The sequence below is a fragment of the Eucyclogobius newberryi genome, unplaced genomic scaffold (assembly GCF_026437365.1).
Source record: "Eucyclogobius newberryi isolate DKJ021-1_F unplaced genomic scaffold, fEucNew1.0.hap1 SCAF_10, whole genome shotgun sequence".
NCBI classification, from domain to species: domain Eukaryota; kingdom Metazoa; phylum Chordata; class Actinopteri; order Gobiiformes; family Gobiidae; genus Eucyclogobius; species Eucyclogobius newberryi.
In genome coordinates, this window is record NW_027315724.1 from 21,936,745 (window position 1) to 21,964,426 (window position 27,682).

Below are 27,682 nucleotides of genomic sequence, written 5' to 3' on the forward strand. Positions count from 1 at the left end.
TTTTAAATTTTGTTTTTTGGCCCATTCATCTAAAAGATAAACATTCAGAATAAAAAGTTGAGTGTGAAGGCTTGTGCCTAATGCCTGATCAAAAGAACAAGCACCCGTTGGCATGGCCCTGACTCATTGTTAAGAGAAGTTGTTTGACAGGCATCAGACTAATCTGGCTGTACAGTGAGAGAGGGTTCAGCCTGAGCACTTCTGTCAGACACTGGAGCATTCCTCTGAGTGGATATTTTATACTGCTTCTGTGGCATCATATCTAGGTCTGCTGGCTATAAGTGCTGGTAGACACTCTCAGTTTTCCTCAATTTTGAAAGTTAAGCTTGTAAAACACAACCTTGGCTGTTTGTGGGCAAAGAGCAGAAATGTAACTGTCTCATGATAATACTTATTTTATGACTGGTGATTTACAATATGTGCCTCCCACACAACCTTATGACAGCCCAATTAAATCTGGCTGACACCTAAGGGTGAAAGGACAAATCTGACTTGATTAATTTATTGCTGAGGAATTCGAGATGATCTTCACTTAACGCTTAGGAGACAATATGTGAATGAAATACAGCTGCAGGTTCCTAGTTATTCCCAAAGTCATGACACACACAGCGACGCGTCTCTCCATTACTGCAGTCCTCGTCTGTGGAGGAGCCTATTGTGTGTGTATGTGTGTGTGTGTGTGTGTGTGTGTGTCTGTGTGTGTGTGTGTGTGTGTGCGTGCATGCGTGTGTCCGTGCATGTGTGTATGTGTGCGTTTATATATGGTGTTTAGGGTGTTCGTGTTTCAATCTTTTTGATTTTGATTGAGTTTGAACGATTTCACTAATCAATCAAACTCAATCAAACGTTGTAGAAATAATTATGTGTTATTCATTCGTAAGCTAAATAGCATGGATTTTGGGTGAAATTAGTTTGATTTTCAAGCGCTGAACCCTTGGAATAGTTAGATAATAGCTAAGAGTAAAATAGAAAACTCTAATATAACAATCTCTAGACTTCAGATATTATTTATTACCTGTTTGTCATGTGATGTTAGTTTATTAGTTTATTACTCATTAAATAGTACGAGTTTCTTACGTTGAAGTCCACTGTGCATGTTTTGGCATTTAAGGCTTTATATTAATCATATATTTTGCTCATGTTTTTTTTAATTGGAATTCATTTTAGTGATTCTATAAACGTTCCATGGCCAATCCTCTTTACCAAAGCCATATCCCTTCTTGTAATCCCTAACCCAAACAGACTCTAGCCTGCCCATCCACTAAAGTACCTGCTTGAACATGTTTCCCATCCCATGACAAATCAGTTGGAAGCATGTCTTGACTCTTGGTTTTGACCCGTTCAACTCGCCTGCCAGTTTACAGCTCAAGCAGCAGTCATGAATATGTGTTAGCTCCCATCTGTGAAGGTCAAACCGGATGATTTAGGTTGGCTACGGACTGTTCAACAGTAACATTGGTTTAGTCTTTTTTTGTAAGGCCTCTGAATAACCAGTCACAATATTATTACCTTTCTAGTTTTCACATTTCACCATTGACATCTTGTGGTTGACAAATGCACAACACTGAACAAGTGGATTTGAAATTGAACAGGAAAATATCTGAACAAGAGGTGTTAAGGTCATTTCTGAGGGCCTGTGAAAGGGCTAAGCATGCTGCGCTTGTGCGAACACAATAAGCCAGTATATGACTGAGGCTTCTCTTTACATTGTATTAGAGCGATTCTTTGCCTTACCCTAGAGATGAGCTCGCCGACCATGCCCGTCCAGGTGCCGTTGGCCCCTGGGACCCCGTAGTGTCCATCTCCGACCAAACGGATGCGGTACTTGAACTTGAGGATTTCGGCCAGCTCCTCCAGCATGTCCACGCAGAAGCCCTCGTATCGGTCATTCCCATCCAGCTCCTGGTGGTTCTGCCGTAACATGACATATGGATTCTCCTGTAAAAGACAATTTCCACTATCATATATTTTATAAAATGTACATACAATTTCAGTGGGTAACTTGGTAAATACCGGGTTTGATGTGTTTCTTCTGGATGAATGTACTGTACTGTAATAATATACCAATAATATTAATATAACACTGTCATGAAGACCGTTCCCATCAACTTTGAGATAAAATGATCAGTTCTCAGTAATCAATTTAGGGGTTTGTCCTGATTTAGACCTGGTATTATTCTGAATATATTTTAATTTGACCTAAAACACTTAGGTCTTCAAGTCATACTTTTTTGAGGTGATGTGGAAAATGCATGCCCCGGGAGGACAAGATGGCGGTCAATTCTAGTCAATCCCGTGTACTCACCGCCAAAAAAAGTATCTTTCTTTCGCATTACTTCTGGGTTGGTTGTGGAGCTAGCTCTGGGCCTTCCCCCATGATGCTTTGCACGCACCACGACAGCAGATTATCGTACACTGTTCACCGTGAAGTCAAAAATGTAGTTTTGAGGATTTTAGAAACGATTAAAGAATGAAACTTAATTTTCTTTTAGACTAAAAATAATTAAGCACGGTTGGTCATTTGAGGGGCCAAACTTGGATTGCAGGCCTTATCTAGTCAATATAATACATGCATGGGAAAATGTGACAGCCTTTGTTTTTGAGGACATAGGGAAAACAGCACAATCTTTCATAGTCATAGCTCATCGCAGGTTTATAGGTTTTAGACAGACGGAGATTTGTGGTCATAAAAACAGAAAAGCACATCTTGCAAAAAAAGGGAATAAAGACAAAAGCTATTTGGCGCGCACACACACACACACACACACACACCCACACGCACACACGAAGGCACACGGAAACGCACGCACTTTATGTTGGATTGTTTATTTACACCTTGGTGTATCTTTCAGATATTCCAAGGAGATTTAAAGAGGCTCGCCGCAATGTTTTAGAAGAGTTCCTCGTTGGGCCATTTTTCAAATAATGCAACTGTCAGAAGAGGCGGTCGGGGGTTCATACATCCCTTAAAACAGTATTATGTGAAATGTGGCTGAGACTTTATCGGTTCCGCTTGGGTATTTAAATAAGTGAAATCATCCTTGAGTAAAGGGACTAAAATGCGCATGTGCCCTCGAGTTATAACTATCTCCTACACTAGCAAAATGATGATACGAGTGATTAACTATGTCTGAATTTATAAAAAACAAAAGCTGAAGAATGCAAGGCTTTGTTTATTAAGTCACAAGATATATATTTGACATTTTTATCAAAGCACCTGCTAGTTTGTTGAAAGCCATTTTGTCCCGAAAGAATCTATGCCACTGTCATCACAACATAACATTTCAAAAGCGGTTTTGTTATTTTTGAGTGTCGTAGGCCCATTTAAGAGGTGGAACACAACTTTAAATTGCTTTGTCATTGTCACAGCTGGAAATTTGCTTAAAGTCTTGTTGACTTGGGATTGATTTCTCTTAGAGACATGACAAAAATAGCAGTCACGCTAAATTTGGAAACTTTCATGACGTTCGAGCATGTCAAGCAACTCGACTGTGGCAAACTGTTCGCATGGTAACAGTTTAAAAGTAACAGGGGCGGGCACTGCACCTATAACTACAGCACCTATATACTACAGCACCTATATACTACAGCACCTATATACTACAGCACCTATACTACAGCACCTATAACTACAGCACCTATAACTACAGCACCTATATACTACAGCACCTATACTACAGCACCTATAACTACAGCACCTATACTACAGCACCTATAACTACAGCACCTATATACTACAGCACCTATATACTACAGCACCTATAACTACAGCACCTATATACTACAGCACCTATATACTACAGCACCTATATACTACAGCACCTATAACTACAGCACCTATAACTACAGCACCTATATACTACAGCACCTATATACTACAGCACCTATAACTACAGCACCTATAACTACAGCACCTATATACTACAGCACCTATAACTACAGCACCTATATACTACAGCACCTATATACTACAGCACCTATATACTACAGCACCTATAACTACAGCACCTATAACTACAGCACCTATATACTACAGCACCTATATACTACAGCACCTATAACTACAGCACCTATAACTACAGCACCTATAACTACAGCACCTATAACTACAGCACCTATATACTACAGCACCTATAACTACAGCACCTATAACTACAGCACCTATATACTACAGCACCTATAACTACAGCACCTATACTACAGCACCTATATACTACAGCACCTATATACTACAGCACCTATACTACAGCACCTATATACTACAGCACCTATAACTACAGCACCTATACTACAGCACCTATATACTACAGCACCTATATACTACAGCACCTATATACTACAGCACCTATAACTACAGCACCTATACTACAGCACCTATATACTACAGCACCTATATACTACAGCACCTATATACTACAGCACCTATAACTACAGCACCTATACTACAGCACCTATAACTACAGCACCTATATACTACAGCACCTATTTACTACAGCACCTATAACTACAGCACCTATACTACAGCACCTATATACTACAGCACCTATACTACAGCACCTATACTACAGCACCTATAACTACAGCACCTATACTACAGCACCTATAACTACAGCACCTATATACTACAGCACCTATATACTACAGCACCTATATACTACAGCACCTATATACTACAGCACATATACTACAGCACCTATAACTACAGCACCTATAACTACAGCACCTATATACTACAGCACCTATATACTACAGCACCTATATACTACAGCACCTATATACTACAGCACCTATATACTACAGCACCTATAACTACAGCACCAATATACTACAGCACCTATAACTACAGCACCTATATACTACAGCACCTATATACTACAGCACCTATAACTACAGCACCTATATACTACAGCAACTATATACTACACCTTTATACTACAGCACCTATATACTACAGCACATATATACTACAGCACCTATAACTACAGCACCTATACTACAGCACCTATAACTACAGCACCTATACTACAGCACCTATATACTACAGCACCTATATACTACAGCACCTATACTACTGCACCTATATACTACAGCACCTATAACTACAGCACCTATACTACAGCACCTATAACTACAGCACCTATACTACAGCACCTATAACTACAGCACCTATAACTACAGCACCTATAACTACAGCACCTATATACTACAGCAACTATATACTACACCTTTATACTACAGCACCTATATACTACAGCACCTATGTACTACAGCACCTATATACTACAGCACCTATATACTACAGCACCTATAACTACAGCACCTATAACTACAGCACCTATAACTACAGCACCTATACTACAGCACCTATATACTACAGCACCTATATACTACAGCACCTATACTACTGCACCTATATACTACAGCACCTATAACTACAGCACCTATACTACAGCACCTATATACTACAGCACCTATAACTACAGCACCTATACTACAACACCTATAACTACAGCACCTATATACTACAGCACCTATTTACTACAGCACCTATACTACAGCACCTATACTACAGCACCTATAACTACAGCACCTATACTACAGCACCTATACTACAGCACCTATAACTACAGCACCTATATACTACAGCACCTATATACTACAGCACCTATATACTACAGCACCTATAACTACAGCACCTATAACTACAGCACCTATAACTACAGCACCTATATACTACAGCACCTATATACTACAGCACCTATAACTACAGCACGTATATACTACAGCACCTATATACTACAGCACCTATAACTACAGCACCTATAACTACAGCACCTATACTACAGCAACTATAACTACAGCACCTATAACTACAGCACCTATAACTACAGCACCTATAACTACAGCACCTATATACTACAGCAACTATATACTACACCTTTATACTACAGCACCTATATACTACAGCACCTATGTACTACAGCACCTATATACTACAGCACCTATATACTACAGCACCTATAACTACAGCACCTATACTACAGCACCTATAACTACAGCACCTATACTACAGCACCTATAACTACAGCACCTATACTACAGCACCTATAACTACAGCACCTATAACTACAGCACCTATAACTACAGCACCTATATACTACAGCAACTATATACTACAGCACCTTTATACTACAGCACCTATATACTACAGCACCTATATACTACAGCACCTATAACTACAGCACCTATAACTACAGCACCTATAACTACAGCACCTATATACTACAGCAACTATATACTACACCTTTATACTACAGCACCTATATACTACAGCACCTATATACTACAGCACCTATAACTACAGCACTTATACTACAGCACCTATAACTACAGCACCTATACTACAGCACCTATAACTACAGCACCTATACTACAGCACCTATAACTACAGCACCTATAACTACAGCACCTATAACTACAGCACCTATATACTACAGCCGTGGCTCAGTGGCATATATAATTGAGATTGTATTGATCTAAAAAATACATGTTTATTGACAACAGCCTGAGGCACCACACACTACATAACAATGACTTTTTGGAGTCGCACTAAGCAGCTGTTATTGCAGAGCATGTTAATAAATTAGTCAGTTGTTGATTACATACTTTATGATGGCTCTAATATAATGGGCACATACACCGAAGATTCAGATTGAAGAATAGAGCAGAAAAAATTTCAATTGTACAATTACTACAACTGAATCTTCCTCTACAATGGAACACTCCTGGATAAATGAGGGATTACACTGATTTGATTGAAGAACATACATCCAACAACCAGATCTTTCTTTGTTTTTGTATGCTACAGCTAACCGTGATTAATGCCTGTCACTTCAAAGTACTTCCCAAAGCAAACGGTGGTCTGTAGTACTGTGTTCACTGTTCTACATCACCTCGTGCTTTACATGACACCTCCTCAGAGCTCAAGTTGCACTGTGCATAAGCCACAATATAAATGCTAATTTCATAGCTCACAGGTTGCTCCTCTTCGAGCCCACCGCCAGTCAAGCCAAACGGGGCCAGACGTTTACAATTGCCCTCCAATGTCCACTACATTGTTACAGTGATTTACTGGCACATAGATTATATACAGCATTTCTGTTGACAGGCAAGAAATCATTAAATACCCAAAATGCCAGTTTTGCACAAAAGCTCTTTATACCTATGAGAGAATGGAGAGTGGAAAATATGTTTTTTTCTTTATTAAAAGGGGAGAAAACGATGTTCTCCCCTTTTCTACCAAGTGGCATTTCTAGACCAGGTTAAGTACAAATAGACAAAGTCAGACAAGCATCAATACAACAGTAACAAATCTGCACCAATGAATTAAACCAGCAGAATTTCTTTTAACAAGCAAATATTTAGCAATTTTCATTACATGTAGTTTTGTCATCTACCTTGTTGTCGTATCTTTCTTAGTGTGAGAGAATTTTTCTATAAGACGCCCCACCAAAATGTGTTCAAAGTGTGTCTGCCGGTGAAATGAAAACACAATTGCTATGGAGGTGCTATAACTGTAGTAGCTCTTCTGAAATAACAGCAAAATAACAGAAAATTGTGTGATAGGAACACTTGTGCCCCTTCTCTGGAGCTCACAACGGAATCATATAAAAATAACTATAAAAAAAAAGTATAGAAAGTGCTGCGATTCATAAGAAAATTCCCCCTGTTCTTTTCTACAGCGCAGCAAAGCCACTCTAAAAGGTATGAGTTTGAAGGAAACACTCAACCTTATTAAAGTCCTTTAGGTGCCTGCGCGTGGACTGATATGTTTGGCTCATGAATAACACTTTTATATATGCCCCATAAGAACACCCATAAGAGGATTTTAACATAATCTTTAGTTATACAGTACATACATGTGGAAAAGCATGACGCACTGGGATTTTGGAAACATGAAACGGCGCTGACACATTTGCTCATTTGGTGAACATTTTGAAACTGCAGAAAATGTTCAACTGAATATTAAATTTAACTGATTTGCCTTAAGGTTTATATCACGGCTGCATGTAGGCTCTTTAAAATTTAACAGGACTGGACGGTGGAGTCTGCTTCTACAAGGCTCGGAGCTTTTAAGAGCCTAATTAAATAAGTGATATATTAAGACCCAATGCTGTTTTATAATTTCCTTGTGGCGTCGAAGCCAACATTAAGAAGAAAGACTGAGTTCGCCATTATCATAATTATTGCACTGCGATTTTACTCTCAAATTGAGGTCTATGTGGTCCCTAAATATTTTATCAAGAAATATTTAGCAGATTAAGGGCTTCGTTGGAGGTTCGGGATAAAGACTAATTCTTCTTGGCAGGCCAACTAGGAACAAAGCAAATAAAAAAAACACTAGAAACAAAAGACAAATCACTTCTTTTTCCAACAAATAAAGAGGGATGCATCTTTAACAAGGAGGAGGCACAGAATTGACTTTAGTTTTTCCATTAGTATGACTAGTGAGGGTGCAACAATATTATTCCAGTGATTCCGGGGCAGAGCCTGTAACAAACTCTATCAATGATTACAAACAAATGGCTCGTGGCCCTGCAGTAAAGTCATAATCAATTCTGCTCCTTTTTTTTTTCTTTGCAGAGCTGTTTGTGAACCTGAGGCTGGAGGGGACAGCCACAGCCCCTGTAATGAAACTGCAGTGTAGGGGTGAAGCGCACACACACACATGCACACAGCCGCACACGCATGTTAAAGGAGATTGTCTATGAACACAAGGGGGGGAAGCACCACTCTCCGGAGCCATAACAGGTAAGGAATTTCAGCTGCGTCCCGTCTGCTGCCCACAATTGAGATAACAGCGACACAGCAATCACGCCATGATGAATGAGCGGTGATAGGCACCAAAAATTGCTCTTTGGTGGCGTCTGAACTTGGGCCTGGGGACTCTATATCACTGAAGTGGAATCAAAGCTCTGTGTTCAGCCAATTCTTTCTTTCACGGCCTCTTTGTGTGGCGAAAACACGGTCTCATTTGTCCCACGCCCCATACAAACCATCCCCTCCCTCCTCTGGTGAAATTAACCGTCGTGTCTGAATCCAAATAACTTTCAACGAGGCCGTCAGTAGCCCAGTGGCGGCGCGTTTGTCCCGGATACCCCAACAGCTGATAAGCCTGCATCCACCGAGTAACACGTCGGACCAATTGCCGGCACTCAGAGGCCACTTTATATCTTATCAGATTCATCAGATGTAGGAGGAGCGGCCGGTGACAGGTTTGTGTGCACGCCGCTGCGGTCCGTGCGTTTCCCGTGCGGAGAAGAAAGACGTAGAATGTATGTAAGTGCCGTGAAATCTGTTTGCTTCTTTGCTGTTTGCGACATACAGCCATTTATCACTTTGATGTGGATCAGCTTCAAAGCTACTGTAACAGCGCTAATAAGAGCTCAGCGGCGGCACTAAACTACTCTCACCAGGTTTACACAGGACCCTGATCAAACACCTCTTTAATAGGATCAGTTGGAAACGGGAAAAGGCGTTTATGCAATGAAAAATTATTGTAGTTTTCCCACTTTATTTTTTATTGGAGGCATTAATCTTTTATGTAAAACTGTTATAACAGGACTGAAGCTGTTTGTTTTTCCAGTACCTTTGTGGACTATGGCTACTATATCTATTGTTGAGGTACTCATTCCCAATAGTTTCAAACAGAACCTCAACAACCCTCATTTCATAAATAAAAGAAAACATCTTCAGTATTCTCTGGTATCTTGTCATTCTTCTTTAGAAATAAAACGTATTTTCCTCTTAATTGTAGAAAACAGTTAATCCAGGCTTACATTTCTCCTAGTGCTGGATTATGGTGATATTATATATATATATGCATTCTACAGCAACAGTCTTAAAACCTCTAAACTCAGAGACTATCAGCTCTAAGGTTCAGCTCTAAGGTTCAGCTCTAAGGTTCAGCTCTAAGGTTCATTAGAAGAGAAATATACAGAACTCGCCACTGTCAGTTATATTCTAAAGAAGAATGGCAATCACTGGAGGCAAAAGAGAGCAGCACTGCCTTTTGTTTGTGTACAAGGCTCTAGTTTGTATTTTGCCTGATTGTTTATCAAGTTTATTGCACTTCAGATCAAGTATTCACCATTTGAGGTCTCAGGACATTTTTCTATCTTACAATCCCATTGTATCAACACAGAGACAGGAAAAAAGGCTTTCAACAACATTTCTCCCTCTCCGTGGACCAAAGCATCATTTTATGCTTTTGAATTATTTTAAAGAACTGGTCACGGACTACCTGCATCTCATATTGTATTGGTTAATTTTTTTGAATGTTTTATTTGTGTTTTAGTATCCTGTGTTTGTTTGCAGTTTATTTTGTGTTGTGTTTAACAGGGACCCATGACAAATAGAACTTTTCTTATTGGGTTTTCCCTGTATAAAAAAGTGAAATGAATCTGAACATTCTAAATCATTGTCATTTTTAAAATATGTTTTTTCTTTTAGTGAAACAGTAAAAACAGATGGTAAGGCTATGTTTGTGACTTGCATTGATTTTTGATCCTTTAAAAAACATATTAAAGGACAGTGTAGTGTAAAATGGGAATGAGATTGGGTAGTGACATGCAGCAAATTGTTGAGAGCCCGATTTGAACACACAATGCTGCTACCTGCCCCGCACGGCTGGCATATGTGCTATCCACTTTGTTGCTTTAAAGTGGAAGGATGGTCACAGAGTTTTGATTAACAGAACATTAATTTGAGATGAAGATCTGTTATTTAGAACTACAAAAGCTAAACTATGTGACAAAGGGAACTTGACAGGATTGGATTATTTGTTGTATGAAGTAATGATCAAAAATATATGTTTTTTATGGCCGCTTTAAGAAAAGTAGTACACTTTACACTTAATGAAATAAGGCAGAAAGAGTGCAGTGAGCCTAACAGGTTGTGCGTGGTGACAGTTGTAAGTTGCAGTAGCACTCTTAGGATCTATATTTACACACAGGCACAGAAAGGCTGACACGCTAAATTATGAGTTCTCCCGCTGATACACTGTGATGCAGCCTCATCCAAAGCACTCAGGGCAAAAACAATCACACAGCATCACTTCCTCTGATCCCCAAGAGGATGCCAGTTTAGACCTGAAAATACCAAATGGCTCTTTGATACGGCAATTGTTTTGTCAAATGGAGGCTGTCTGGCCCATGTAGACTGCCTGTATCTGCCTATGGTATTGCCCTTACCAATATGGTGGTGATGGTCAGAGTGGTGTTGAAGAGGGTTTCAGTCACGTTGATTGATGGAAGCTTTCTTTCCATAGACAGTCCATCTTCAGAGTGCCACAGTCCAATCTGCACACATACACATACACACACAAATAGATGAGTCACAGCTAGTATCAGTTAAGCCAATAGAAACAATTAATTTCCAGCATGTTTTTTCAGAGACAATCAGTGCGACCTTCAGAGGAGATGGTGATGAAGCAGTGGAGAGATTGCCAAAGTTAGAGTGAGAAGAGAAGAGACAACATTCCCTTCCAAGTGCCAGCTCAGGGCATGTGTTCAATCAGAGGCGATAGAATGCATTCATTAAGCCAATTACGGCTAAATCCTGTGGAGCTCCAGCGCTTGTCTTGTTCCTCATTAGAGCTGGAGAGGGGATTCACACCTTCACCTACAGTCCTCCTCCTCCCAGTCCCACAGTGGCACGTACTGTAAACCCACACAGCTCAACTTTGTCACCGCCAGACTCCATTCAGTCAACACAAGTGCACAGGGAGCTGTGTTTTCTATTATATGCAATCTCCTTGTTTCAAAATAAAGAATGAGAAAAACCTTGCACATTGTGACCTTGAAGAGTTACATGCTTTTTATTATGCACTAAAATAGTATTCTGGGACTGTAAAAAATTAAAATGCCTCAAATTTTGATCCTTGAGACTAGCAGTACATTGTACAAATCATGTTTCATCGCAAATGCAGATCTCCAGAGTATTATACAGTCAAAAAAAGTGTTATTAATACTTTTTTGTTTCTTCAAAAACCCCAAACTTTCAACAGTAGGTGAAAGATAATACACTCATGGAAGATTTAAGCTATTTATGCATTTGTCAAACTCACAGTTTGTATAGCTCAAACTAACCTGCCACATTAAGCAAACATAAGCAAACAAAAAAATACCAAATATAGTTGACATTAGCGTGTGCTATGCATAATGAGTGGACGATGTGTAATGATTCACAACATGACACTAGTGTGTGCTGAGGCTGTTCTGAGAGAGCCAGCTGGTTAGTGATCAATAATTGAAGCTGCACATGAAACAGCTTCACGGTAAATACGCGCGTCAAGGCTTGCTCATGCTTTTTTCAAGGCTTAATAGTTTAATAATACTTTTTTATTCATCGTGATCAAGCCTTTTGGATGACACTAACCGCTTCCTCAAACCGATGATGAATTCTGATGCACGCAGTTGGAAATGTGAATCAAAGATATCCTTTGAGAGTGTATGATCAAAAAGATCTCGCCTTTCATTTTCTTCAGTGTAAACAGCACCTTGCAAGCACAAATAGACCAGCTCATACCCTGAGTCCCAAACAGTGCACATCTGCTGTCACCGATGCCCTGAAGAAAACACACGAAAAGGACAGAATATGCTCCTTTCATAATGTACTGAAAAAATAAACCTGTGAAATGTGCTTTTCTGCAATCAGTGTCCACAATCAGCGGTCAGGCCGGCCAAGGTGTGGGAGGTGGTTCTTTGAGTAAGCGGCCATCAGCAAAGGCCTGAGTACTGAGAGTGACAAAGAGGCTAATAAGACTGGATGGGTGTGGACTCGCTGCAGGACTGCGGAGGAATAAAAGAATCCAGGAAGGGGAGGAACTGGCCTTTTGGTGGCTTCAGCTCTGGAAGCCACTCCCACTAACAAGAGCCGTATATTCACTTAATGTAAGCTGCACACACCGTGACATTTATCAAACTGACTGAAAGCCTTTAATGCAGCAATTATTCTCCCTAACATTTTACCATTTATTTCAGCAGTCAGAAAGAGGAGCTTTCTGTTGCAGTGAGAACACACGGCCAGTTTAATAGATTCATTGATCAAACCAAGCAGAGTTAATGTGAACCTGGTAAGAAAATGACTCATATGTCATTCTCTTGGCAATGTCTTGAATATTTGGGCAGAATACAAAAACTTAAGCGGGACCCTTAACTATGTCATTAATTCTGGGAAGCAAACCATTGCATAAACTTTCATTATACAGCTGCAAAGCCCAGAATCTATTAGGCTTTCATCCTGGTGAGGAAGCTAAAGAGTGTTTCTCCCCATACTCTTATTTCACCCTGGAGAGACAAAGAGACCACGAGAATGGACTGTTGAGCAAGCTTTATTCGAGAGTTATTTGGCGCTCAGACCCCGGCGGAAGACGTTGCAATCATGGGCACTCCATGATCTATTTGTATTAGATGTCTCCCCCCGGAGCCTGGAGACTGGTGGTGGTAGATGTTAAGAGGAGGTAGAGGATGAGGGGAATGCAGAGGAGGAGCAGGGGAGGCGGTGGGTCGCAGTACGGTTTGAGCGGCCGAGCCATCAGCCTGAGGGCTTAAATGCGACCGCCTTGTGCCGATTGGAGCGGGGAGGAGTCACTTGAAAGCGTTGATTGGGGATGAGGAGCAGGTGTGAGGGCCATGGTACAGACGCCCCCTGACCTTTCACCCTACTTCTTTGGCCAGGAAAAACTGCATAACCTCTTTGGGATAAGCGCAGAAACCTGGGAGAGTCCATGGTGAAGGAGGGATCTGACTCTCACAGACGGACAGGCGGGCGCCCGCTTGAGTGCGATGATGGCGCTGGGGAGAGGGGTCCTTCCATGGTGGACTTGACGTAGATGGATGGAGTTAGGTCTTCCAGGCTGAATTTACGCAGGCTTCATTTGTGTACAACTAAAAAAATAATGTTAATGGTAATAAACAGCATGTTGTTTATTTATTCAGTATTTAGTATGAAAAAATCATGTGGAATTGTGGAAACTGTTGCCGGAGTGTGCGCGATTTATTTTGGAGAGGACAACTGAGGCAAAAGATTGAGTGGGCCATAATAAGAGTGAGGGGAATAGTCAAAAAGGAGACGCAATAAATGGAGAGGAAAGATTGAAAGGGGAACGTCAATCATGTACAGAGGAGGTGCGCTGGGCTGCGGGTGAATGGCAAGGAAATCAATGACAAAGAATGAGGAGCAGTCGGCGAGGGAAGCAGAACACAAGACAGGCAGAGCAAGGAGAGAATCACAGCAGAGAGAGACGCCCAGAGTTTATAATGGAGCTAAAAGAGAGGAGAGGAGGAGGAAGAGGAGAACGGTACGGACGGACGGACGAGGGAGCAGAGTGGAGCGACATGCCTGTGAGGGATTACTCAGGGCACAGTCTGCAACTGGAAATCACAGAAGTAGAAAGGGTCTAGCTGGCTGCTAACTGGAGCGGCAGGATTGGCTGGTATTTCTGTCAGAAAAGTGTTGTATCCAATTGCGTGTGGCGAGATGGCGCACTGACAGATGCATCTATCACGTATGAGAGGCAATAGCCACCATTATCAGACATAATGTTACATGGCCCACTTGTATCGGGGCTAAAGGCTCGGGTGTCGCGCTGCTGTAATGAGCCGCAACTCGACTGCTCGCCTCACAGGTGCGCATCCATTTTGTGAGGAAGAAAGAGCAAAGCAGAACACCCAAAGCAGATATTAAATAAGGACTTTCAAAACTTTTATAGATATGTTTTGCCATTCCGAGCAGTCTGGGATGAGCTGCAAAAAGCACCCATCAGCAGACATTACAACGGAATGTATCAGGGTTATGTGGCTCTTCAAAACTACACAACAAACACTGAGCAAAGAGTTCACATTATTTGAACGACACACGCTGCTGATGGAAAACACTGGCATAGTGTGGCTATGAATGTTTTTTCACAGCAATGAACTGGAAAAAAGCCCATCTTCAGCATATTGTCTTGCTATTACTCATTCTCTGGTGAAACAAGGTAATTTCAAATCTCCGTCATCTCCATCTGACACAAACTGGTGGAAGCCATATGGTGCAGCAAAGGTTGGACAAAGTTCAATACTTTGTCTCAAATGCTGTGTTTACAAGCAGTGCATGATGGACAGGCTATGGTCTGGAGAGGTTTTAAATTATTCTTGTGTTTTTATTCTATCTTTTTATGTTGAACTCATCCACAATAAATTATTACAGAACAGAGACATCTTGAGCTTACCTTTTATTTAATGGATCATATTCAAACAGAAGCAGTCAGAAGCAGATTTATTATTTGTCCTTAATGTGATAATTCTGCAGCGTGTTTTGTTTTCTTGGTAAAATGAAGGCCAAGCTCTAGAGGGCGATCTTTGGTGTAACCAATCTTCAAAGGAGTTCTGGAGTAAGAGTAAGTCTGCCCTCACAGCACACACACCGTCCTTGTACAACAGCATGAAGCAGACTCTTTCTGTCCAAATGTCTTCATCCCATCTGCTGGAAACATACTGCTGAACATTTCAGGCATTTCTTCTCTGTTTTCAATGGGAGTTCTGTGACTCAAGAGTAAAAAAACAACAACATTTTGCTTATTCCCTGTTCTACAGCTAGAGATGGGAATCGAAGACCGGTTCCACTTGAGAACTGGCTCTATTTTTAGCAATCCAAAGGAATCGTACGTCTCATCCTTTAACAATTCCTCTTATTGATGCCATTTTGGGCCGTTTTATCTTTGAATGCTGTGTCAGCCGCATATCAACTTCCTCCCTCACTATGAGTACAAGTTTCAGCTCTGTTGAAGCTCTGCGTTCCCGCCGCACAGAGTCCATGTGGCTGTAAATCATATAATTGGTACTATTAGGACAGAAAATAGTGCCACCCCCTGCAGGACACTCTCTCCGCTCTGGAGAGCAGCTTCAGTGAGAGACTGATCCACCCTCGATGTGTGAAGGAAATGTTTCGTAGGTCTTTCCTTCTGCTGCTGTCAGACTTTATAACAAACACTGTTAGTCCTGAACACTCGCAATACTGACCTAACCATGTGCAATTCCGTCATATGTGCAATTACTGTCGTGATTCATGTGCAATGGTATTTATGTATTTTTATCTTTATTATTTTCCCCTCCATCCCTTGTTGGGAAATGGGAGGTTTTGTCTATGGGAGTTTTTGTTTATAGGAGATCTTCTACTGAGAGTGTTTTTCAAACTTACTATAAGTGATCTGTTCTTTTCTTCTGTATCTACCTCTGTATCTACTTGCGTTGCAACAATGAAATTTCCCCATGTGGGACAATAAAGGATTATCTTATCTTATCTTATCTAAAAGCCATTACTGTCTGGGCTTTAGACCCGACTGCTTTATGCACGTGTTGATCCTAGTAATGCATTGTAATAAGCAAATTGATTTTTTTTTTATTTGTATTCATGCCTCTCCCTTTGAAATTGAGCTTCAAATTGTCTTTACATTTTAATTTTAATCAAATCAGAGGCTTTTAAAATACAGGCTTATAAAATTTTAAACGTGGATTTATACAATACATTTTTTCTTTATTTTTTGGCCCGAAGGCTTTATTAGACAGGAATGGTGAGTGTGAAATGAGGGATCAGCGAGAAGGGAGGACATGTCGGAGTCGGGAATTTAACTCTCGATACCATTAATAATGAGAAGATCACATAAATTCCCATTCTTAATCATAGCTCTGTTGGGCGCAGCTGACCACAAGTCCTTCAGCATTTGTGTGTCTGGTCAAATCAGTAAAAAACACATGGTACTTGTGTTTCTAATTGGGTCTGTGGATACATTTGATAACAATATTCAGACAATATCTGTGAACAAACTGGTCATACAATTATTTATTATATGTATTTCTGTAATAGTCATCACTGCTACTACTTAAAATAAAAGAAACAAAACAAAAACAGCGGTACATTGTCTTGTTCTTGTGCTTATGGTGGATCCAACATTCCATTATTTTCCAGTGGTGCTGTGAGTTGGAGAAGCACTGTACACACTAATAAAAACAAAGTTGCACCCTCTCAGGCACACAGGCGCTCTACAGACACATGCATATCACACACATCGGAACTTACACACACTGGCACACACAACACAAGCAGCACACACACAGCCCCAGCCAGCCTTGAAATCCGTTAAGACTGAGGGATCTTGCAAAACAGCTCATGCATTCTGCGTTTGATCTATTCCCCATCTCCATCCTGTAAAGTGCACACTGAGAAAAACAAAAGAGGAAAGGGGACTGCTGCATGCCTCCCAGAGACCAAACAAAACAGATACTTTCAGCATAACTGTGTGATCTGAGCCCCACTTTCATTTCTGTTTTATTCAAATGGAGCTAAATTTAAACCTAGAGAGATAATTCTGGTGAGTTGTTAATTATATCAATTATTTGAAGTAACAAATTATAATCAAACTTCTCCATGTGTGTAACTAGATTCAGGGGTCCCCTCATTATACGTAGGCTCAGAATGCATTTGTCTAACATCCTATCTATTCTATTATCTTCCATGATTTTTAATTCTATCAGAACAGTTGTGCCATGTGGAGAGCAAAATGTCAGCACTTCTAAAATTATCTGTTCTTTATGGCACTCAGCTTCTCCCAAGCACTAGATGAGAAATATGAGTCTTCACACATGCCAATTTCTCTGTGATTGCACGTGCAGGGACTGGGGAAAAATGACCCAGTAAGATTATTACTAGACAATATTGCAACAAGTCAGGTAATTATACTTCAAAAGGAAGACATACAATCTCATTTAGTATACATGTATATTCTCAAAACTAAGGCTAAATGAAAAAGACAGACAAATAATACAATTTCTGGAAAATGTTGGTTACATTTACAACTGAGAAAGCAAATAGCCAAACAAATGTAGCTTTTAGAAACTTTAAAGCCGACCCATGTTCTAAATAAACTGAAAATACAGGAATGCATCAGTGCAGAACAAAGAGCATCACTAACATCCAAAGATTAAAGCAACAGGAAGCAGAACATGAGCAGGGCAGAGCTGACAAAATGAATGAAGCAAAGACTGCAAAAAGGCTGTTTGATAGAAAAGCTGATAGAGAATTCACAGTATTAATTTGAGTTTCCTGGCTGATTATTCTGCAGTCAGATCCCCTGCTGTTATAGCCGTGTTCCGTCAGCCTGAACAGTGAAATAAACAAGAGCGGATCAGGGAAAGAGAAGACAAAATAACTCTATCCGATACATTAAGGTTGAATCACCTGGCAAGGTGCATTAGCATTTGCCATCATAAAAGAATAAATCTACGACTAAACATAGGCTGAATGCCAGCTCAGTAAAGTGCTCCTGAACAATTTTATAAAGCCATGACTGCTGCTGATAAGACAATGTAGACAACTATTTTCCAATGGAATTTCAGTGGCTTGTTTAGATTCAGTGACAATTTTATTTTACATTAAAATAATACAATTCCATAGAAACAAAGAATGGGGGGCACAAAAATACTTCCAAACCAGCTGTGAAAAAAGAATTCTTGTCTGTTGGCACTAAAATGTCAATATGTATTTACTTTTATTATCCAGAAGAATTTTACAATCACAAGCTTTAAATGAATGTTTTATAGTAATTTGGCCTTAAGCTATATTTGTCTCAGTAGGCTGAGTAGCAGGAGATAAAAAGTAATTTATGGCTAAACAAATCAGCCGAGTAAAACACAATGACAAATAATTTAAGATGACACATGGCAATATCTGAAGTGTGACCCCAGGAAGCAAAAACGTGGTGTACTTGTATTTAGGGTAAGCTAAAGAAACCTTTGTTTGTCCCACAATGGGGGACAACTCACTGCTGCAACGCAAAGTACGAGAACAGCATAAGAATAAAAATAGATTAAATTAAAAACCATTAGAAATAAACCATAAATCTTACATTTAACAACGATATTAAAATATACTACAGTTATTGTTGCTGGAAGAGGTTTTATGACACTAAATGGCCCTGAAAATGTGAGACGGTAGTGTTTTTTATTTTTTGTTTGCAGTGTGCTCAAGCAGCATCTCTTTGGCATCAAATTTAGAAAAGTGACTATTTATTGGAAGAGTAGCCTCAAGATTCTTGTTTAATTTTGGCCAAATCAGATTATTCTTATTTTCCATAATTTATCTTTTGCATTACAATAGCTCCTCGACATTGGGCTATGCAATAGGAACTGTCCATGGTGCTGAAATGCTCTTTGTATGGACTCATTTTTATTATGCTCTCCCACTGTTTATTTAGTTTAGTTAGAAATCAGAAAAAGTATGGAAATATTATTTTTCAGCATTTGATTGAATCTAGAAAAAAATATGTAAAACATTTGACAGGAAAGATCACAGCACAGACACAAGACACCACCAAAGATAATGTCCTTCAAGAAAACCAGAGGGTGGAGGCAATGCTTTATGCGGTGCATCTTATTCGCTCAACTGCTTCTACCTGCGCATCCTTCATGCAGCAGAGTGGAGAAATTGAATTGGTGCATCTGCATTGGCTGTGGAGGAGGGACCCAGAGTAATAGGGTTCTCACAGAGATCGAAGGGGCAAAGGAGAAGAAAGTAGATTATTGTAATAAACACATGAGCCACACTGAGGGGGAAATAAGAAATGCAACAGAATTACCGTAACTGGTGGAAGTAGTGTGTAAATAACAGCTGTAATAATTTCATGTTAATTCAGTGAAATTCCTATGCAGTGTTTCCTACAGTGAGTTCATACTCAAAGCCCCTCAGATACAATAAACAACATCACTAACATCACTCTAGACTCTACCTCTGAGCACTCTGACATGATAACATCCATCCACTGCTTATCCTAAGCTATGTAAGCAGCAACTGAAAGTTCATATTACTGTAATTTCCACCAACACGCTCCAACAGGTTTCAAAGGGTCTTGATGCTGAAGATGTGGAAATGGAACATGCGTTTTCACGTGGGAGGGAGACACCATTATAAAATCAATATCCAAGGTTAAAGAACACCTTGTCCTAGCCAGGATCCTGTTTTCCACCTGACTGCGTAAACGCTTGGCTTTATTAGTGCTTGTTCAGATTTAAGGTGACAAAATTATGTGAGGGGAAGCATCATTAAGCAATATATAATGTTAACTATTCTGGTCTGTTTTAGGCAGTTGATGACTGAAATAGATTTTTGACAAATAAGATTTATTACAAAAAAAATTCAAATATATATTGAATATGATATAATACACAATATAAAGTATATTGGAATGAGATTACTGCATAACTAAAACCTTATAATGTAATTTCTGATGACTCCAGCAGGCTAAGACTACATCAGTTATTTGTATTCAGTCTTCGGAGCCTTAATGCTGCTGCAAATGTAATCTAGGCTGATAAAAAGGAATGTGTCAGGACGCTCACTTTCTATTTCAGTAAATCTGCCGGGGACGCCTTGTGAATTTGCCTAGGGAGAGATTTATATTACTTGGGGAACAGAAGCAAAACACATTTCAGTGAAGAAGTCGAAAGGGGAATCCTCGGAAGACAAATGGTGAGTCGCTGGATGTGTTACACTGTCACACTTTTCAGTTTTGTGTTACAGCTTAGGGTCAATACGGAGGGGGGGGGACAAAAAAACAACTGACATATCAAACTGTAGCGATCCATCTTGTGTGCTGAATTTAGAAAACCACCTGTGAACCCCATAATGGAAACAATTTGCTTTGAGCCACGCTGCAGGGAACTTTTGGCCTCTTTCACTCCTGGTAATCGTGGCCCTCCATACGATCCACATAACCTTTCCTGCTCTTTAGCCTCTTCCAGCTTCCTCTAACCACATCGAAAGGATATTTCAATAGATCTTTGTTGTTTTTGCAGCGCCAACAAAGACAGGTACATCATAACTCACCACAATGATTAAGTGCCCCCATTAGAGAACTTAATTAGTGATTCTCCTCTCTCCAGGAAATAGCCTGAGTTGTTAATGTCAGCCTGGTCTCCCGCAAAGCCTGGACATAAGCATGTGTGTATGGGCCACAACAGCTTGCCCACTCCAAACTGCAATAGTAACTCATTTTACAGCTTTAGTTTCCAATTAACAAGCATGCCGTTGTCAGGGAGGCTCTATGCGGCAGATAAGGCCCGGTTTGCGGCGGGGGCCAAGGGGCTGTAGTGAGCGCCTGTCAGTGTGAACGCTTGGCACGTCTCTGTGTTTGCTCTGGGAAAGACTAGTGCTAAACATGCATGGGTGGCAGCAGGCAGCAGTGTGGCGTCTGACTGAGCGAGGAGCCAAGAAGCAGGCAGCGGATTCAGCGGAATAAGCTTCTCCAGTGGTCAAACATGGGCAGCCCAACACACTCTTGGAACGAGGCAAAAGACTGTGAAAGCCGCAGTCACACAGGGAGATCTGCTGCCTAACACCCTAACACTTGCAATACATGTCATAAAGACCGACAAGATACAAGCGATGCAAAAAGAAAATGCTTTTGTGGCGCCAAACAACAGGCTAAAGATTAGACTACATCTGGGCTTTTTTACAAGGAGCAGGCAAACACAGACCATTTTAATCCAACCAAAACACACTTGTGCAGCGTACCCCTGATGTTCAAACCATCTGGAGAATATCCTCAAAAATCCCATCTACATATGCAAACAGCGCCGAAGCTGGCTGATATTAGACTTTATCTTGCTCATTACACAGAACGGTAAAAAAGGACATAGCGGGAAAGATAGAGAAGATTAGAGGCAATTTTCTTTTAAATAATTGAATAAGAAATAGGCGAATACATTGTTTCCTTTAGCTCAAGGTTCGCCGACAGTTTAAAATAGCTAAAGAAGCGAACTAGAGAACTGCAGCTGCCACTTGATGTGCTCAAATATTCCACCTCAGTTTGTAGTTTGATATTTTCGACTTGCACCGTGTCCTAGTTTCCTCATGCACACCCTTTCTGTCTCATTTAGCATCCACCTGTCTTCCCCCGGTCCTCTCGCCTCCACCTGCCGCTCTGCTCCTCGGTGGCCCGTTGTCGGTTGCAGATGCCAGTGTTGCAGTGGCCAGAGCGAAGATGAGTCCGTGCCAGAATCTTACACCATCATGATTGGCCTACCGGACTGCCAGCTACGGGGCGGCCAAAACTGCCAAAACTCAACAAATAAAGATGATCATGTAATTCAGACACATTATACCCTGCATTATAGTAACAAAAGTACCATCTGTAGGTATTTACAAGCTTTCCGAACAGTTGATTTATTCAACAACTTTCTCATGATTACCTGGAGAGCCTTCTGACACAAAATGTATTAAAATACTCTTAATCTTGTGTTCTTAATTAGCCTAATATTTAATTATACCTCTGTCATAAGCGTCACACAAGCTTGTCTTAAGAGCTGATATTCCTACACACCTCAACGCCCGGTGGTTGTTAGCGAAGTATACAGAGTTGGAAAGCGATTCAATGTGCATGAACCTTGTTTCCTCATCTCTATCCAGCGTTTTATATTTATTGGACTCTTGGTTGATGATTTGTGTATTGTCCCAGTCCATAACGTGGTTATTGCATTTGCATTGATCTGATATTGCAGATTTGAGGGTGTCCCAGTGTGCCCTCTGTTACCACGTCTGGCTCTGGTTACCGATAGTCTTCCCGCTGTTTCTTTCTCACTTTCCTTCTTGTGCTCATTTTTTCTGGTGTTAAAAATATCTCCCGCTTCTCTGATGTATGTTTTATTGCATGATTTGCACGGTATTTCCTGAATTACATTGCTTTTGCTTTGTGTTCCATTTTATCTTTTGGGTTAACTAGGAGTTGTGTTATGTTTCTGTATTGTTTAACAGCAATATTTGTGGTGTGTTCTTCCTTGCTATTTGTATGTGCAGATGTAGGGTAATGTTAACGTCCCTGTTCACTCTTTTTTCTGTTTTTTTGTGGCTTCTGGTCTTAGATGATTTAAAAAAAAAAAAAAAAGATTTGTGGCCTATAGGCTTTATTAGACATGAAAGATAGAGAGAAATGGGGGATGAGAGAGAAGGGAGGACATCCAGTAAATTGTCGGTGTCGGGATTCGAACTCACGGCCGGCTGCACATGGCGCCTGGGTGTTATGAGATGTTCAGATGTCCATTATAAAGTAATTACATACTCTCTTACCTATTGTCTGATATAAAAGAAAATCCAAAACTATTATAAGTACAAACTTTGTCAATAATGTCACATGTCGATTGCCCGTGTGGAATATCAGTTATGTTTCTTAACTGAGTCTTCTGTATATGAGAGAACATTGCAGGTTGTGTTGTAAAGAAACGGGGGAATTCAAATAACAATAATAAGTATGGTCAAATGGAAGTATGGACGAGCTGTAATGTGAGAGTCTGGCTGCAAGAGAAATTAAATTTGCAATGGTGATTTGCCACAGTGTGAGTGTGTTAGAGCCCCAGGGAATTGATGGTCACACATTTGAGGCAATCTCCAGCCCAAGTACAGGCTGAGCTCAGGAGGCGATATCAAGACAGAAGAGATGAGAGCCAGGGGACAGGGGCGAGGCAGCGGGCGGTTGTGTATATCATGCCTCATTGCTCGCTGTCTCCACACTGGGTTGAAAAAGAGATGATAAAAGATCTATTCATTTTGCAAGTTGTATTTGAAAATTATACATTCATTTTGTATGCAACCATAGGTCACAGTTAAAGTGGGTGTTGATAAGTCCTGTATATATAAACTTCTGCTTGCGTGCGTAGCCTGAGTGAGTGTGTGGGCAGGGAGCCACCTTAAACATCTTTGCCAAGCCATTGGCACATCCAGTGTCTGCTAGGATAAAACTGCCCCACCCGACAGCAAGTGGGAGGTGTTGGTCACAAAACAAACAACCGCCCATCACGTACCCCTGTGTCACACCTTGCCTCTCGCCATTACCATAACTGGCAGAGCTTCTTTGTAATATTTCTGCTTGAAATCATCACATTAGGCCATGATAGCGCTATCCTTCTGCTGAACAGGCGCAGTGCCAGGCAAAAGTGGGGACATGAACACACCCAGACAAGGTTAATAAAGGCAGATGGGCCGGTGTCTGACTCCTTTGCGCCTTGCTTAGCCACAGATTTCTCTTACACCAAAAGAGACTTGTTCACCTTGGCTCTACCACTAACACTGTCAAACGTTTCAGGTGCAGGTGTAAAATCTGCCGGCAAAAACAACAACACACTTTGTAAGTTTAACACGTAAGACAACACATGGCTTTTAGACAGTTAGAATAATCCTAAGCATAAACAGTAATTTAAGATTGAGTAGCACTAGGTGAAACTCAGTGGAAGTGTTAAGACAACTGTTACAACACTGGCAGGATCGGCTCCTTAAAAGCCGTTTTACAGAAAATATATTTCCATAGAAAATACCTGATTATCTCAGTGATTAGAACACTCGTCCAACAACCCAAAGGTCGGCGGTTAACTTCCCGCTCGGTATGGGAGTGATTGGTGGTGGTCATTTCGCTTGCTTCTGTCAGTCTGGCCCTGGGGAGCTGTGGCTACAATAGTGGCTAACCACCACCGAGTATGGGATGAAAGAATAATGGCAATAGTGTAGCGCTTTGAGAGGCTTCGACAGGCCTGTAAAACCTTCTCACTTTCCTCACATGCAGAGACAGATTTGTACATTGCTATCAGTGCATTCAAGCGCTATCCACTAAAGCTTTTACAGCGTCCGTCTGTTCATGATGCCCACAATCCCAGCATCCGAGGCTTGAGAAGGCAACACTGGAGTGATTGCTGGTGATCAATACGAGCCACAAATCCCCCGCTGCTTGGAAGGCTGCGATATTTCAGAAACAAATACACTCTAATTAACTGCAAAGCACTTAACTGAGGACAAATGTAACATTATTGTCTGCTATAAACTAATGAGAGTTAACTGCATACAACACAATTACGAAGAATCTTATAAAATACTTAGGTGCAGATCCATGCCCCATCTAGTATTTAGTGCTGTCCCGTTTGTGCAAAAGCTAGATATAATAGAGGACACCTGCTCAACTAAAAACCAGTCAGCATGGCTTCCTGCTGCATGATCATTGCTATGTAACGCCACAAAAAACACTGCAACACAGCCATTGTAGGGGAGTTTACTGGTCATTTACAACCGTTCAAAATTGGAAACAGCTCAGATATACCTGAAAACATGGACCTCTTTTAAATAGTTTATTGTATAAAAAAAGGGCCAATATCCAGATACTGAGGTAAACCGAAACAATTATTGTCAAAATAAAAAGTATTTAATCTAGATCGACTTTACCTGCTTCAGGCCGTCCTTGCTGTTCTGCATGATCCTCAGGGCGTAGTTAGACCGCTGGCCTTTACTGTTGAATTCAATGTGTCCCGTCAGACCTTCCAGCTCTACCTATTCAACACACACGGACACAAAATGAAACATATTTACCATTATATTAACAAAGAGTCCATAATGTCTTTATCTTACAGCACAGTAGGAGAAGCATTACTCACATAGAACTCGTGTGAAAAAGAGGCAAATGGGCGGAAATCAAAGCCATGCCACATTCAAGCTTCTGTACAGACCAATCATTTATAGGCGTTTGTCCCTATTAGGAAAACATTGGACGCACTGACAGCTCATCTTTACACCCCGTCTCTATTGTTCCAAAGTAATGGAGACAGATAAGGAGTGTGCATTTATCATAGGTAAACCTCAGACGTTTGTCAATATTAAACGATTTTGGTTACTAGCCACTTGACATGTCCGATGTGCAATGACTACAGGCATCAGTAATATAATCCAAAACACATCATTCAACAGGTTTGCAGTAATTCTCTGTGTGCATAGTGTTTTAAATATTTCAGAGATGTCCCACAGAGATACCCTTACCATCCTCAGGTAATTCATGAGGCTGGTCCCGTGCTCCCAGATCTTGGAGGATTTGCAGGAGAGCTGAGTGGCGCCAACATTTTGGCTACGGTTCAGCTCCTGGACCGCCGCCACCACAGCGTATACTGCATCAAAGAGCAGTGCTGAGGAGAGCTGAGGAGTGAGAGAGAGAAACCATTATGCATGCGCCCAAATCTGAAAGTGTAGCGTGTCTGCATACAGTGAGGAGTTAACCTGTCCCCAGAGGAGCACTAGGATTATTTGATTAGATCATTAGAAATACTGTGATCTGCTGACGGCATTAAAATGCATCACTCCTCTTTGGGTCTGTGCTCAGACACAGTCTTTTCCCCTCTTATCTCCAATAAAGCTGGCACACCCTGACCCTCCCAATTACTGTTGCCTCCTTCAGCCAGGACCAGAATCAGAGGGAGAGGCAGCTATTCCTTCTCATCTTCCTTATGCAAACAGCTGCAGCGTCACTACCATCACATCCTGCTATGTACATCCGATTAAAATGCATGATGCCCCACATTAGAACCAAGTTAGTCAAATATTCACTGTTGGAGGGTAGTATAGAGGAAGTACAGTACTCCATCCATGGAGTGCTCAGTGCGGTGCGGGTGAGTCAGTTTTGGAAGGCAGCACAATAAGCCATTATGGTGCATTGCTTTGATGTATTACAGTTTAGTATTAAAGAGATAGAACATTAGGAGCAATGTGCTGTACGCAAACAGCCTGTGAAGTCATTTTTGACTGTGATGACTTCAGTTGTACCGCAAAGAGATAATGGCTCAGTTCTGTGAAAGTAAAGTCTGATTTGACTCTGATTAAAAACTAAAGGACCAAATCAGACACATTATTTCCAATTACCATGGCCCTAACAGAAGAAAGCACTTTTGTTTAATCAACACTAAAACCAACTAAAACATGAACACGATGATTAAAAATGTAAGGTTTTTTTTCTCACACAGATTTAGTTGTTTACTCTCTAAAAGCCAATGCAAAACAAACGACTAACACTTAAGTGTAAAGGCTTTGTCCATTATTGATAAAACATGAAGAGCTTCAGGAAAACTCATTGCATAAATAATGGAGCGTACATGACAGATCTGAACCAAGTGTTGTAGCTGTAAGTCTGAAATAAATGTTTAAATACATGAGCTGTGATGGGGTGCCACTGTGAATTAGGCTCTGCTTGATGTCCCTATTTCAGGCTTGTTTAAAAATAAGACTACTTTAAGAGCACTTGAAGACCGTCAGGTCTCCTCTAGACTCATCTTGTGGAGCTATGCTATTGATTTTGGAGTAATAACTATTTTTCCTGTTTTACTACCCATCTTTTAAGGCAAGTTATTTAAAGGAAGTGCTCAACAATAATCCTCTCTAGATTTAAACTTCAATCCTGGTGTCTTGTGCTTGACATTTAGTGCACTATCTGATCTGAATTCAGAAAAGCGTGTGACGGCTGAGCATGGAGAAGGTCACCTACACATGCAGATCCTGTACAAGTCCCGTAGTCACACCTCCCCCAGACCTAATTACTGTAGATGAAACGACAGCGTATTATCTATGTGCATGTCTAAATGAGTTCATCACATTCTTGCTCCGCCATCATCAGCCTTTATTCTGCCAATGTATGAGTTAATTAGGCAGAAGACTTAATTGCCACAGGCTCAGAAAAAAGCATAGCAACCTGCTGCGTGCACACTTTCCTGTTGTCTTCAACTGTTCTCGACCTCTTGCATTATTCAAATCTGGATGTTAATTTGAAGCTAAAGTTAAAACTCAAGAAGCA

The 27,682-nt window shown here is 40.7% G+C and overlaps 1 protein-coding gene across 2 annotated transcripts in view; it reads right to left on the reverse strand.

Annotated features, from left to right (window-relative positions):
• The window catches only part of grik4 (glutamate receptor, ionotropic, kainate 4), a 194,165-nt gene that overhangs the window by 16,794 nt on the left and 149,689 nt on the right, over positions 1-27,682 (reverse strand). For both annotated transcript variants that reach the window (XM_072462977.1, XM_072462969.1), the window contains exons 9-12: positions 25,885-26,037; positions 25,297-25,401; positions 11,253-11,360; positions 1,735-1,938 (exon numbers count right to left, since the gene is read on the reverse strand). In XM_072462977.1, coding sequence (XP_072319078.1) covers positions 1,735-1,938; positions 11,253-11,360; positions 25,297-25,401; positions 25,885-26,037 — 570 coding nt within the window. The remainder of the gene's footprint in view (positions 1-1,734; positions 1,939-11,252; positions 11,361-25,296; positions 25,402-25,884; positions 26,038-27,682) is intronic.